A 15419-nucleotide genomic window follows, 5' to 3' on the forward strand; every position below is an offset into this window, starting at 1 on the left:
CATGAATCTGCCACTCTCTTTGTCTCTCTCCTGCGCATGCAAGATGCGTTCCTAATTAAGTGGAGTAAGTACAGCTAGATCTGTTACCTGGTGGAGATTAATAGAGAACCCAAAAAGTATCAGCCTTGCATGTAACATGGTGTTGGTGCATTTTGACATTGTAAACGTTATTGAGAATGAGTGAAACGCAGTTTGCAGTAAAGCTACTATTTATTGGCTAAATTTGGGTGCCCCCTCTGTCCTTTGGTGCCCTACACACAGTGTGTGATGCATGTGGTGGGAGCTGTGCTGCGCTGATGGCATTGCTGTATGACCCCATGCCGGATAAGCGAAGCGATTGTGATTGGATCCTGGGCTTTTGGTGAATCAGAAATGGGTGTCAATGGGATCCTTTCCAGATGGACCTGCAGAGCAAATTCAAATTTGCTAACAGGTTCGTCTGGGTTTACCCAGTCTAAGTATTTCCAACTGATATTGATAAAGATGAAAGTCAGCTAAGAAGCCGTTTTGGCCCACTTGCTACTGTTTTAGCTAAATAAATGCTGACTGTATGATATTACAGCCTTCCTCAGATGTATAAGAGAACAGTTCATGTCAGGTAATTCCGGCTAAAATGTCATATCTAAATTTAATTACAATTAGAAGGGTGTATGTGTCATGTCAATATGTATATGTTATATATATAATCACACACTTTATGGCATACACTTTAGACAGAAATGAGTAGATAACCTGATAACATAGAGGGTCATGAGAATAATGCTCAAAACAGATATCATATGATTTTCATGAGGCATAGTTGCAGACACAAGACCACACAAGCCTTGAGGACAACTGTACATCATCTGACACAAAATATAGCCTACTGGGCTTTATAAGTGTGGCAGAGAATATGTAAAGCTGACCTTGATCATAAACAGATTTTGCTGTTGTTGGGGTTTTTTGGCCTTGTAAATCTTGAAATGACTTGTATTATACTCTATAAGGTCGTTACAATGTTAAAATAATGCAAGTGTTCATCTTATATTCCCTGAAATCAAACAATAACCCTCAATGTATGAGGAGCTTTTACTGTAATTTATTAACAGTCTCACTTATTCTCCAACATCTTGTGGAAACTATTTCTTCACTATTCAATGAATCCATGTAGAAATCTATTAATTTCATTCAAATCGTGGCTAAATATACTGGCACTAACAATATTGACTGTCACATCAGTATCTGAAATTGACTTGATCCGATAAGATATCTATTTTTACCATGCTTGTGTGCATCTATTGTACTATGCAGCAGCCCTCAATTCTATGCCAAGGCTCCCAGGCAAGTGAAGACTTGATTGTTATCTGGGATGTCTTAGCCTCTGGCAAATCATCGGAAATTCACCTGAGTAATTCACCTGAGGAAGGTGTATGACCGAAACGTTGTGAAAATTTCAGTTCCAGTGTGTGGGACTTCTTCAAGAAGTATCACTGGTAACCCTTGTCTGACGCACCTGTCTGTCCCAAAAAAGAGGTGTGCAAAAGTACTTTTGAACAATAAAGGCTGTAACAAAACTGATTTTCAATCTCCTCGTAAAGATGTCAGGGGCCATTTTGTACTGAAGGAGAGCAACAAGTGGGAGAAGAAACGTGGCACCTACCAAACCGTCTCAAGTCCAAGTGCCCACGGTAACCTGAGTTTTAATCATTTCCCAGCCCCATTCTCCATCTTTCTCTCACTCATGTCCTGTCTCTCTTCACTTCCTACATTATTGTTGGCAAAGTCCCCAAAACAAACAAAGACACAAAAAAAGCAAGACACTTTTTTTTTTTACCTCATACACTATTCACAGTTACACAGTACAAAAAATGCACAAGGTTTGAAATACTGTATATGAGCCAATTAAACTTAGAATATACTCAAGGCGAAAGGCAGAGGGATCTCTCACAGATTTTTTCACAAATGGTTGAATAAACAAATGACAGTGCTGCCATATGAGAATATGAGTTTTCTTTGAAGACACATCTAAACCTTTTGGCACTAATCTCTTTACTGCTGGGTACTTGTTTGGTAAAGTCATTTTTACCCAGAAAAGCAAAATCACATTTCTGCTATCACCGATATATGAAATGAGCACTCTAATCAACACAGTGGTTAATTAGAGCTATCACAAAAAGAGAGAGCTTTCCAATTCCATACAGCGCTAGTGGACAGCAGTGTACAGACACACACCGAGCCCTGGCATTGTTCAGAGCACCATGCTGTCGTTTTCAGTCCTTCTCCACAAAGCCCTGGGTCTCTGAATAAAAACAAATCTCCCTCAGGGAGTTCAAGAGCAACTCCCCGGAGATGCCAACATCTGAGGCATAAAAGATCTGCTATTTCTATAAAAAAAATCCCCATAGGACAAGGAAATGAAACGCACTTGAGGGCATGCATTAAAAGGTGACTCAACAGGTGCCGGCATTGTCTGTGCGTGCGGCGGCACTCCGCTGACACTCGTCTTTGTCTCACTGATGCTTCGCTCTCTGCTTGTGTGGCAGATTTTACGGCTCCCACCTCTTTAAGAGCACAGCGTGAATGTGAAAGGAGTAAGAACACATGCATAAACTCTGTAAGTGAATTCATTTAAATCTCTATCAAATTCCGAAAGTAATTACAGTCTAGTTTTGACAGAAATATGGCAAGCCAAATAGCTGAACAGTTTTCGTAACTGTGCATAGCATCTAACAACCTACCACTGTTGTTCCATCTGGTTAATCTGGCACTGTACGATATGAAATAGGACAGGGTTCAAATAAATACTAACTGACCAATCTATCACATCAGTAAGGCTACATCAATGCCATTACCTTTGAGCGCAACACGATCACACACACACACAACACAGGGAAACACACATACACCACTGGAGTGCAACGTGCTCTTGCAGCAATTCCGAAAGGTTCAGTCTGATAAAAAAAGACTCATTGTATTTACTTTCAAGCCATATGATGTGTAGAATTGCAGTATGCTGTGTCACTCTGCCATGGGCACTGTCATTGTTACTCCCAGCAATGTGCCTTGATAATATTAGGATGATGATGATGATGATGATGATACTGGATGATATATATAGCTAGTGTAATCAGGGTCATGGAATAAAAAGTGTACAACCCAACACCTTGACGGAGGCAACTGTGACAATATTGTACAACAGAACACCTAAACCTGTTGCTGTTCTGTAGTGTTCCATAATCTTTTGTTATGTCACCAGTATTTTTTTTCACAGGGTACAGATCAATCCATCTTGCTTCTAACAGTCAAGGTCAATGCCACTGTGACCAGTTAAATGGGAAAGTATTTTAATCCATTAACCCAGGACACTGCTTCAAGCCAACTGATTGGCTGAGCCTTGATAAATAACAGGGGAGTCAGTGATTGAGCTCTTCCCTTTATCTGATTAGGCTGAGTAGACTCTCCACACAAATAAATAAAATAAGTAAGCAAACAATCAAACAAATAAATAAATAAACAGCCCTCCAAGATGCCTAAATGATGGGTAAGTTACATTTATATTTAGTCTCCCCATATGTGTAAACATAATCAACCAACAACTGTAATTTGGAGAGGACTGTTCATAAAGGTATCTACGTCTTAGTGGAGTAGGGCATTGACACCACACCACAGCATGACAAAGAAAGTGATTTTCAGACTTGTAACTTGAGTTTTAAACCGTATTTGATTATAAAAGGTACATATTTTATTTGTAAGTTGATCTAATTGTCTATAAGCTGTCAAGAATCTGAATTCAAGAAATCTTGCATTACTTTTTTGGTTCTTACAGTACAGTACATCATTTGCTATTGAACAGACACATTTCTTTGACTGTCATATGTCTAAACACGTTATACAAACCTCATATTTTCCACCATGCTATAGGCCACAAAATGATGCACAAAATTTTATGCATTTACATTTCAGACAAGGCAAGAAAAGGGCCGGATCAGAGAAATGTAATGCATTTTTATACAGGCATACTGAAAAACAAGGACAACTTTGCTGAAGATACCAGTAAGGCCAAATGAATATCTCTGCTCTCGAAATATCACCACAAAACCAATCCAATCAAGGACAAGTGCAATCATTCGAAAGTCAAGTAGGACTACCTTGAATGGTTACGGGAGGGGGGGGGGGAGGGGTGTTCTTCCCCAACACACACATGTGTTGGCTTTCTGGTTACGCATGAATTTCAAAAGACGCTCACTTTTTGTCAGATGCAACTGTGTGTAATGCATCGCTGTTGAGGGGATATTTACGTTTCGCTATCCCTGTTTTTGAGCTACAAGAAAACTGGTTACAGATGCTCCTAACAAGTAACATTAGTTCTCCGACAGAAGCGGACTATTTGGATGTGAACACAGACATCTACTCAAAAGTCCTGGTAACTGTAATCTACGTGGTGCTTTTTACAGTCGGCTGTCTCGGAAACTCTGTTACACTCTACATCATGTGCAAGAGGGACTCCTTGCAGAATCTCCAGAGTACAGTCCACTACCATTTGGCTAGCCTGGCAGCATCCGATCTACTAATCCTTTTGTGCATGCCGGTCGAGCTGTACAACTTCATCTGGATCCATCACCCATGGGCATTCGGAGACGTTGTCTGCAGAGGCTATTACTTTCTCCGGGACGGATGCTCCTACGCCACCGCACTCAATATCAGCAGCCTCAGTATAGAGCGCTACATGGCACTGTGCCATCCGTTTAAGGCGAAGAGGGTCATGTCGCGGGGGCGCACCCGAAAGCTAATATGCGGACTATGGGCGATGTCGCTTCTTCTCGCTTCGTCAATGCTTTTCATTATGGGGCAACACAACATAGGGCATGAGAGGATCTGCACTCCCAATGTGTCCACTGCTACCGTCAAAACAGTGCTACAGGTGAGCTTTGTGTGATGTCTTCTGCTGTGATATATCTAAGAATAGCTGGACAAAAATTTCTTGGAAAGGATGTCATTATTAAGATACAAAACACAAAGAGGCCTTTGCCCCTTAAATACTAGTCAATAAAAGATCATACTGAAGCTAAGGAGAGAGATTGTACCAAAATAGTAGTCTGATCAATGAAAGGCTGATTATGTGAATACTGCTACAGTACTCTGAACAACCTCTGTTCATCCATTCATTTGGAATTTCACTTGGATGTACTACATTCCAACTGGTTTAGTAGGCTATTTTCTGCTCAAAAATTGGGCTGGCAGAAAACGTGAAAAACACTCTTTGGTAGCCTATGCAAACTGTGTTTTTCGCTTATTTCAAACGCTAGGCCTACATGAAAAAATAATAAATGCGGACGCTACAAATGTGAAGAAAAAAAAAAATCTTGATAAGTACCCTTTATATAGGCCTAATCAAAAACAAAACAAAAACATTAACATCAAATTTCAGGAGGAGTTTATTTTGAGACTCAGTGCACCAGACTATACTGTAGGCCTATTGTATGTTATGGCATTACATAAATTAAATTGACTTGAATTGAATTGATTATTATTATAAGTTCAATGTTCAGAATGGTCAATGGTCAGAAATTGCAGTCCATTCTACTCAGACACAATGAGGCCTTGTTGATTAAATCATCAGATGAGTCATCTAATAAACTCTTGAGCTTTCATGTCAGCATCAAACATATTTTTGTTGCCATGGCAAGACTGTCAATGTGAGATATTTGTTCTGACTGTTGTATTGTTCTTTTGAAGGCTTATGTTTTCTCTACTGGCTCTTCAGCCTAGGCACAGCCCCAAACACTCACTACTAATAGCCTATAACTGTCCTGAAAAACCCATATTAAGGTTTTGCACCTACGTCATAATGTCATGTGACCGTTTGTTTACAACTAGAGTGGTAGGCACTGCAGAGAGTGGTAGGCAAGCCTACAACAGTCGGGTTGCATAGGCTACACATAGTTACAAATAGCTTCAAAATTGAAATTTTAATATCAAATATTGACCGGGATGCCGACCACTTGTGTAGGCCCTAACAGTTGGTTTTACAATAAGAAGCAAAAAGGCGACGAATGACCGTTTAGCCTACCTATCCTCGTGGTTGTGGAGGATGATCGTTAGCAGCTGTGAAGTCTTTTATTCTCAAGATAGCCTAATGGTGTAGCCTACTGTCTACGAAGACGTAGGCTAAAATACAACTATCTACAGTCATCCAAAAATGAATTGCCAGAGACAGGCTATGAAGGGAAAAAGTGCAGCATTTTAAACATGGCAAGATTATTTTTACCGGAACAGTTTGTTCTAATTTGTCTCGTGAAATTCGTGCTTGTGGACATCAATCACCTATATTCTGTCCTTCTATTTCAAGTTATCATAAGTGTCATTTGATTATATAATCACAACAAATGCTAATAAATGAAAACAGAATAGGCTTTTGTGCTATAGGCTAACGTTACAGGTCACCTAGGCTAACTCCCGTATGTCAAAATAAACTGATTTGATCCTAATAGTTTAGCGATCACACACAACAACTTAACACAGCAACCTCAAATACCACTGTTGAACCTAGGCTACTGCTTCAGTCATGTAAGAAATAAGCAGTTTATGAATTATCTTTACCCATTTAATCAAGTCCACATGACCAAAATAACAACATATTTAAAGGCTGAGCTAGCATAACAGCCTAATATAGGCGATGCTGCAATGGATAACTAATCAAAAGTTTCACACAATTAATGAACTTTATCACTCACATTCTGAGTTTTTCTGGGTGGTTATATATCCATGCAGATCGTCTTGGAATAAGCCATCGCTGTTATATGATATAATATGTTACAGGATTCATGACTAACGCCATTAATGTTATGATGCTGACTGACGCTGGCTATAACAGTAGCTTCTAGGCTACCGTTTTAAAGTCTGCTGAGTCTACTGCCTACCAAAACCTGTCGCTGTTCAGTTGAAGTTAAATTATCAAATATTGTTTGATTTTGTGTCAGCTTTCAGAAGGAAGACATGTTCATTTCTGGTCAAATTTCACAGCTTCTAAGAAAGGCTATCGTCTTCGTGTAAACCGAGTTTTGAACAGAGAAAAAAAGTTAGGCTACCATTAGGCTACATGCAGGTTCTCCGATACAGATCAATGCACCAAATCAGGGCGATTTTAGCGAAACAACGTTCCTGTGACAGGCTATCAAATATTGAACAATGGGATAACGTTTTATCATCACCTTTATTGATGCCTGAAATGTTGACATTGCTGAAATACAGAGATGTAGCCTACTGAGAGGCAGCTGCAGACAACGATGTTCAATGGGTTCAACTTGTCCCTTGCCTACCAGCTGGATGTAAACAAAGCTATAGAACCTAGAATACGTCACATGAAAAACGTTAATAGTCAACAAGTGTGGGCATTGTAGAGGGAGTATGGTAACTTTTCCGATATATGCCAATCGTCTAGGAACAATATACAGCACTTGGCATTGCAAGCCTAACCCCAGTCAGTATCAATGGCAGTGGTGGGTAGTAACGCGTTACAAGTAGCAAATGAGTAAAAAAGTACTTTTTTCGGGTAACGAATACTTTCCACGTTCCTTTTTTAAGGCTGTAATTTTACTGTTACTCGAGTAAATATTTGAACTAGAATTGTACTCTTTACTCAATTACATTTCCCATTGGGCCTTCATTAAAATGAGTATTTCGATAGAAGTAGGCTACACATATCTTAGTTGACTGGAATACAAGCATACAGTTAGCGACCCTCCCTAGGAGTCCGCTGTTACGTTGGTACTGAGGACTAGAAACGCCATGGATGCAGAGATGAACGCTAGTAGCCTACTACCAAAAGCAGCCCCCACTCCCATGGTCAACGTCTGGCCACATCTGCAACACTGTTCAGTCCCATGCGAAGGAAGGGAGACAACCGTATAATGAAAGGAATGTGTCAGCCTAAGCATAACAATATCAGCCTTCAAAATGTTGAGGTAAATCATCATTATTTTCTATCAGTGGTTCTCGTAGTGCTACTTAGCGAGCTAGTCCTAGCTGTAGCAGCTATTCGACTGAAACAAAGGCTATTTCTTGACATAACTCAGGGGTCTCCAAAAACGGTGCCCGCGAGCACCATGTAGCCTGCGGGATGCCTTTACGGAGCCCACAGCGCACTTTCTAAAAATAGCCAACAAGTCGCCTGCAGATCACGCTCTAAAACATCCTCCATTGTGGATTTTTAAATAGATATTTAATTGTAGACCATACATCTGTAATATTGGCTATATTAGCTTGCTCATCTGGTGTAGCCAATGCAAGCATATTGTTAGGTTGTAAAGTAGTAATAAGGTAGTAGGTATGCAAAGTAACTGTAAGTAATTTGTAAGTAAATAAGTACGCAGTACAGCAGTAACGTTTCATTCATTCTCCGTGTATTCTTCTTCTCTCTTATCATTCAGAACACGTACATATCAATAACGCGTAATACGTTCTCGCCACCTACTGGCGAATGTACAGTAGAACACAACACATATCTGCAAAAGTTCTGTTGCTATTCCGTGTCCATACGCTTCATGCATGATTGTTCAAGGACTGAAAAACAATTGCTTTAGGTCACGGGAATTTTTGCAAACTCCCTTCATTCAACCCTTGAAGACATTGCGGTCTGGTGCGCTAAAATGTAGATCGTTTCTTCTGTCGTACCATTTCATTTCTAAGAATTTAGGTCTACTAGACCTACAATAACATCATCACCAAATACATATTTTATTTGTATTTGATCAACCACAAAGAGGAGCATACTGTGCACAGTGCACTGACGGCTGTAGAAGCCTAAGGTTTTTGTTTTAGATGAAGGGCAACCACTTGTTTCAGATAGCCTGGACAACATGTTACCTGGGTGTTGCCTACGTTATTAATGGATGGTAGCCTACAATAGTTAATTGTATCACATAACAGCGTATTGTATCTTGTAACAGGTATTAGTTGGCTCAAGGAGTAGGGAATCAGGCTGGAGAAAGTCATACATATGTTGCTTTTGCGGGATCGAATCCAGTTTAATGGTAGTTTTCAAAACATATATTTTTTTACATGTCTTTTGTCCGAGTGGCTGTAATGTAGTCGAGCGCTCATGGCACATATATTAAAAGCGACTTCAAACCGCCTAAAACAACTTGTTTGTGAATGTCTGACAACTGCTGCAGCGCATGCACGCACAAGGAAACCAGTAGGTGGAGAAACCAGAAGGCACACAACACCGGTATGTGAGTTCAAGCAATCTTTATTATTTTTATGTAGCAAAAACTGGTAGAAAAATTATGACATTTGCTGGACGTTTTAACCTTGTAAACGTCATTTTCGACCAGTTTTATAGGGGGGAGGGCCTAGGAGAATTTTTTTGAGCCGGGGGGAGGCCCCTGGAAAAAAATATTTGACCAGGGGGGAGGGCCAGGCAGAACATTTTTAACCCGATCGTCTGGCGACCGCCCCCCCCCCCCCCCCCCGCTAAATATCGTACAGTCCCTTAGTTGGCTATACACAAACAACATTTCAAATGTGTTTTAAGATTACAATAAAGGCTTTTGGGTCATTCCATGTCAATTCAACCAGGGCCCACGCACTTAGGTTTCAAAAAATTCTGAAAAAATTACCAGGTGTACCTATGTTATCCAGGAGACACACTGTAAAATGACTTTTTTGTTCAGCCTCTTTTTTTTGTCAAAGTTCACAAGCCCATAGCACAAGAACTAAACCATGTAAGAGGCTCACATTTTGCATGCTGGTACATAAATAGGAATAGTAGGTAGCAAAATCGTCACATTTGGTCTGGACGATCCTGCATGGTCATAGCTGTCCCTCAAAGTTGATCAAAATTGTATTGGAGTTTTTGGCTGGGCTCTGTTTAGGCCTTCAGAGTTTAGGCCTTGTACTCAACATAGGCTCTTAATTTATTTCCCTTATTGAGATAAGTAGAAACACTCTCACAAAAAGCAATGAACAGAACATAAATTCCTTCAGGGTCTGAACAGCAGACCTCACAAGTCTGAAAAATAATTTTGGTTTTCATTTTCAGAGCACCCAAACACCTTGTGGGGAATATACAAAGATTTGTTTTATATTGTTTCCTTCACTCTCCATGATCCCTTCTTTTTAAAGACACCAATTTGACTTGTCTTATGCAAATCTTTCTTTTTTTATTTTCCACCCTGAACATGGGCAAAATGCACCATTGAGATCAATATGTTTTGTGTAGTTACCACAGTGCCACCTGTGGTTGTACAGAGTAACCTGTGTCGTCATCTATCAGTTTTGTTTTATTACACGGCTCTTCAGAGTGCTGCAGAAAGTTCCATTCACATGAATGGGCCTTCCCAACGTTCGGGCCTATGTTAAATCTATATAAATCACAGGCAAAGTATATAATCACCGCTGTCAATGGCAATGGGTTGATTAACGTCTTTCATATCCCTCCGCAAGAATTCCGTTCGCTTATTGCAATGGAATTTCATTGAAAGGGAAAGTAAGCTAGTAAGACATGCAACACCTGAAACTGTTAAGTTCTATCTGTGTGGCGAACTATTTATTTAGTCAGCGGAAGACACGAAACGGTAGAAAAATCATTTTTAAAGATTCATTGTTTCCTGTATGTTTATTTTACATAACTGCCGTTATTCCAATATGCCAAGGTAAACTTGGTTTTGCATTCTATGACCCCTTTAATGTCCAGAGTTTTCAAACTCTTTGTCTGAAAAGCCTTTCTAGTACACTAATGCGAACATTATTTCTTATTAATGCTTTCTTTGACCTTGACATGTCATCCCTAGGTTTAAGTTCAGTAGTCTTACTATTGATTGCATAAAACATATCAAGGAAAACATTTGAAAGTGATTGCCAAAATAATTTATTTTCATTAGTAGAAGTTGTGCTGAGCACAAAACTTGACTGATTTCGACAAATTTGAATATTATGTCCTCAAAACCAATAGTAGCCTAATTAGGATTCCTGTTCAATCAAGATATCCAGATCAATCATGTATGCCTATCTACTCTGTCATTTACCAAACACAACACAATCATTCAAATGTACTTTAATAAAAAGCTTGTCAATATTTCCCCCATATGCAGTGTATGCAGCTTGCAGTTTTGTTTTGGGAATTTCTTCTCATGCAACATGCATGCATACTGTACATACAGTGGTATGGCTGGTACAGGACCATACCTATGTGATCCTATGTTCCCAAGGTTCCTATATTCCCAAAGTCTTATATGTTCCTAGGGTCCTATACTGTATTCCCAAGGTCCTATGTTCCTAGGGTCCTATGTTCCCAAGGTCCTATGCTCCCAGGGTCCTATACTCCCAGGGTCCTATGTACCCCAGTTAAATTTTCTATCACACAGTGGCTGAATCTCAATGTCCCCCCTCACAGACTTTGATGGCTAATTTCTGCTAACTTCGTGAGGGCTTAGGTCTGTCCTACTTTGAAACTGTGAAGTGCAGGATGGCTCACTCACACGCTTCCCGTGCCCAAATCATGATGTTGTGCTGAGAAACACACGGTTATCCAAAGGGAGGGGAGTGGGAGGGGAGGGAGGGGAGGGGGACATTTCTGGAGTTGTCAATTTAATATGGCAGGTGATGTCCCATTCCTGCTACTAGCATGTTGTACCCTTATAGCCAAACTTAAAGCAACACCAAATATTCTTTTGTACCTTAAAATAATGTTTCCAAAATTGTGTCAGTGGTTCATTAACGCGTAACAGGGTGAACGGTACTTCTGCATTTGCTTTGCGGCCCTATATCGGCTATAACCGCACTATGCACGTTTGCCAGATCGGGTAGCAGATCTGTATTTTTTTTTTTACTTACGACAACGGTAATGGACAATTCCACTTCCGACCTGTAGGGGGGCCAAAGAGGAAAAGTGTTTTGGTGTTGCTTTAATCACTTATCAACAGATATCAGTTAAGTCTTTGTGGGTTCAGGGCTTTAGACTTGAGGGGGTACATAGAGATTCAGCCATACATTTTCTGTCTCGGTCCGCTGGATCAGATGTTATTTTAATTCATATGTTGGTCTATTTATGACTCTTATGTTTGTGTGAGGCTATTTTGTTTTCAATTGATGATCTATGAAAATAGAAAGGCATTATTAAAGAAAAGCACAAAAAAAAAACAATTTCCTCCTGTTCATTGTGCCGCACCTGTCATATCTCTATTCCCCATTAGTGGGGCCCACCCCACACTTAGAGAACTACTGGCTTAGAGGTTGTGGAGAGCATTAAAAGTCATTGATAAGATTTTAAAGCTCATCTGTTGGGACATTGGGAGCCAGCGCAGTTGGATCAGCAGTGGTCATAGCGACAAATTCTCTGTTGTCCACTGTTTTTCTCTGTTGTTGTGAAGGTCAACGTCTTGCTGTCATTTGTGGTGCCAATGGCTGTGGTGTCTATCCTCAACTGGCTCATTGGCAGACAGATGCAGCGACTTTCCCAGCAGGCATTGTTACATCACTCCGGCAGCCCGCCAGCATCCGGCTATGCCACTGAGCCAGCCCGTTCCCGATCGTTGCGTCACGGCGTAACTGTCCTGCGTGAGTGAGTTCATCTTCTCATGCTTGTACAATATATCTGAGGTAAGCCTGTAATGTGCATGCAAAGTTCGATCTGTGTTTAAGATGACTATGTATGATAATTTTTCTTTGGGCAGGTGTGGTGGTGGTTGCCTTCGTTGTGTGCTGGTTGCCGTATCACATGCGGCGTCTCATGTTTTGCTACATTATCGAATGGACAGAGTAAGTAAACTCATATCCATAGAAAATGAGGGTACGTGTGAGGCACAGTAAAGAAGCCCTTATTCGCATCACCTCAACTTACCTGTTTAAAGGCGTTGTAAGCGATTTTGGGTAACGTCACTTCACTTCTGTTGACGTTCAAACAAAACAGAGAGTTAGCTTGCTACTGCCTTCCGCTCCCACCCGTGCAATTGAAACTCTCCTAAATGTGCATATTGTTGGTGATTGGCCGGGACAGGTTGTTATTTTTTTATCGTCCAGGCTGGACCAAGTTGTTTTTGATGCCGTTTTTGGAGCCTTGGTTGTCCACAGAGGCTGTATTTTTTTACAGTGTATTCAGGGCACAGGGAGATAGCGGATGGTGAGGTGATGTTTGCTGTATGTGACAAAAAACCTGATTTTAGTTCAACAGAAGGGCTGAGAATAGACCATAAAAAGCAGACTGAAGATCTATAGAACTGGAGGAGGTTTCAGAAGCAGGAAGAAGTACTTAATCAAATTGATTATTGAAGCACTTATTATTAATTACTTACTACTGTTATATCCACACATTGACCAGAGCCCTTGGCCTTGAGCATCAATGTCTTGCTGTACACAACTATATGACTAAGACAGGAAGTTCGGTAGTGGAGATTGATGAGTTCTCTGGTCTTTTCCCCAGATTAGCTAGATGGTGTTGAGTTTGATTTTCAGTCTCTCCAGTCAATCCATGTCAAATTGAGAGACACCAGATTGTGCAGGTCAAAGCTTAAGCCTTTTCTTATAATAACAGTCTGGACTAGTTCTCCTGTCTCCTTTGCCTGTTTTCACAGACCCCTGTATGACTTCTACCACTACTTCTATATGATGACGAATGTCCTCTTCTATGTGAGCTCTGCCATCAATCCAGTGCTTTATAACCTGGTTTCGGCCAAGTACCGGGAGCTCTTCTTCGCCACGCTCAGCTCCTCCTGTCTCCACGGCTTTCACAAGAGGGAGTGTGACCGACGAGACAACGAACTCCATCACCGCCAGCAACTGGCCTCACCTGTGCAACATAACCCTCTCATAACACAACAAACATCTCTTTCATTCTCAGTTACCAATGAAACACTGACCTGACCACTCCATTACAGGTCAGAGCACTCTCCATTTACAGATGTTGTACAAAGGTGTGTGTAGGTGTGTGACCTGTGTGAAGTTGGCACCTCATATGATAAGATAAGACTTTATTGATCCCACAGCTGGGAAATGTACTTGTCACAACAGCCCAGTAGTATTTAAATAAGAGAGTAAGAAAGTTGTATACAGTATGCCCAGCATACAGTACAAGCACACCTAAAAAACAAAAATCACACAGTGATTGCAACACGCCTTAGGGTTTCACCAATACTTTGAGGCAGAGTGAACCAATATATATGGTGAATAAAAAACCTTCACATCACATGTACAGTGGAAAATGCACATATTAATAATGAAGTTCATACACTACATTAACATTACAGATTTTCATGACAGTGGTGTTATACATTTTAATGGCAGATGGAATAAAAGACCTGCGAAAGCGTTCCTTCTTACATGATGGGTGTAGTAGTCTGTTACTAAAAGAACTGCTTTGCGCAGCCACTGTCCCATGGAGGGGATGAGAGGAATTGGCCATGATGGATGCCAATTTGTCCAACATCCTCCTCTCCCCAACCACCTCAACAGGCTGTAGTTGGCAGCCCAGGACAGAGCCGGCCCTTTTTACCAGCTTATGTATTCTCTTCCTGTCCCTCTCAGAAAATATGAAAATATGAATAAAAGTATAAAAGTATTTGTTTGTGCACGATTGTGCATGCAAAATAAACATTTGTGCATCGTTGTTTTTTGTGTTATTAAGTGTTATCTGCGGGCGAGTGACATAACTCAGCACCCCATTAACACCCAAATGACTCAAAAATGGTTGGAATTGTTTGTGCTTCGTTTGTGCACAATTGTGCAGGTAAAATAAACATTTGTGCACAAACCGTCTTAACAATATTTAACATTAAATTGTTTAGTGAGTGATCTGGGGTCACCCAGCACCCCATCAACATCCAAATGACTCCACAATAGTTGGAAACAATCCCTTTCAGCCCAACTTTAAAATCACCAAAGAACCATAGAAGTAAACGTGCTCTTACCAAAAGTGTAAATAAATGCATTGTATTCTCCTTTTGGTTCTTCTGTTAAGGTAGTAATTGATCAGAACTCGTGTGATCTGGTTATTCTCTTCCAGGACTCATTTTATATGCTTTCTAGTGCAGGATATGAAGCAGAATTCCCTGTGACGTAGGTATTCTCCTCTCCACAAATTAGCATGGAGTGGGAGAGAGGCACAATGACAAGCTGCTGCAGTGGTATCTCCACAATCAACCTGTTGAGGAATTTTACTGTGATACATTTTATTTTAATCCATGACAAAAATCTATTTAACCTCATATTGTATTAAATGCTCCAAATGTAAAGCACCTTGAGCTGCATGCTGTGTATGAAAGGTGCTATACAAATAAAGTGTATTATTATTATGGTTATATAAAACAAGAATGTGTTCTACACCTCCAAACCCACCCTTAGTCATGAATTGTTGTTAAAAGAGTGTGACAGTGTCCAGGTGTACAGCCTAGTTGATGTTAACGATACTTTAATTGGCAGCGTAAAACATATTCTTGTTCCTGTCT

General features: G+C 40.4%; 1 protein-coding gene across 1 annotated transcript; it reads left to right on the top strand.

Annotated features, from left to right (window-relative positions):
* Positions 1 to 4315: 4315 nt before the first annotated feature.
* On the top strand, positions 4316 to 14022 carry LOC121714208 (neurotensin receptor type 1-like). Its single transcript, XM_042099449.1, has 4 exons — positions 4316 to 4900; positions 12351 to 12537; positions 12654 to 12738; positions 13551 to 14022. Exons 1-4 carry the CDS (start codon positions 4322 to 4324, stop codon positions 13837 to 13839), a joined length of 1140 nt encoding a protein of 379 aa, XP_041955383.1. The 5' UTR covers positions 4316 to 4321; the 3' UTR covers positions 13840 to 14022.
* The last annotated feature ends 1397 nt before the right edge of the window (positions 14023 to 15419 follow it).

Source organism: Alosa sapidissima, chromosome 7, assembly GCF_018492685.1.
Source record: "Alosa sapidissima isolate fAloSap1 chromosome 7, fAloSap1.pri, whole genome shotgun sequence".
NCBI classification, from domain to species: domain Eukaryota; kingdom Metazoa; phylum Chordata; class Actinopteri; order Clupeiformes; family Clupeidae; genus Alosa; species Alosa sapidissima.

Coding starts and splice junctions, on each gene's coding strand:
- LOC121714208 (XM_042099449.1), top strand. CDS start 4,322: ATGCTCCTAACAAGTAACATTAGTTCTCCGACAGAAGCGGACTATTTG. Junction 12,538..12,653: donor TCACGGCGTAACTGTCCTGC/GTGAGTGAGTTC, acceptor TTCTTTGGGCAG/GTGTGGTGGTGGTTGCCTTC. Junction 12,739..13,550: donor TACATTATCGAATGGACAGA/GTAAGTAAACTC, acceptor CTGTTTTCACAG/ACCCCTGTATGACTTCTACC.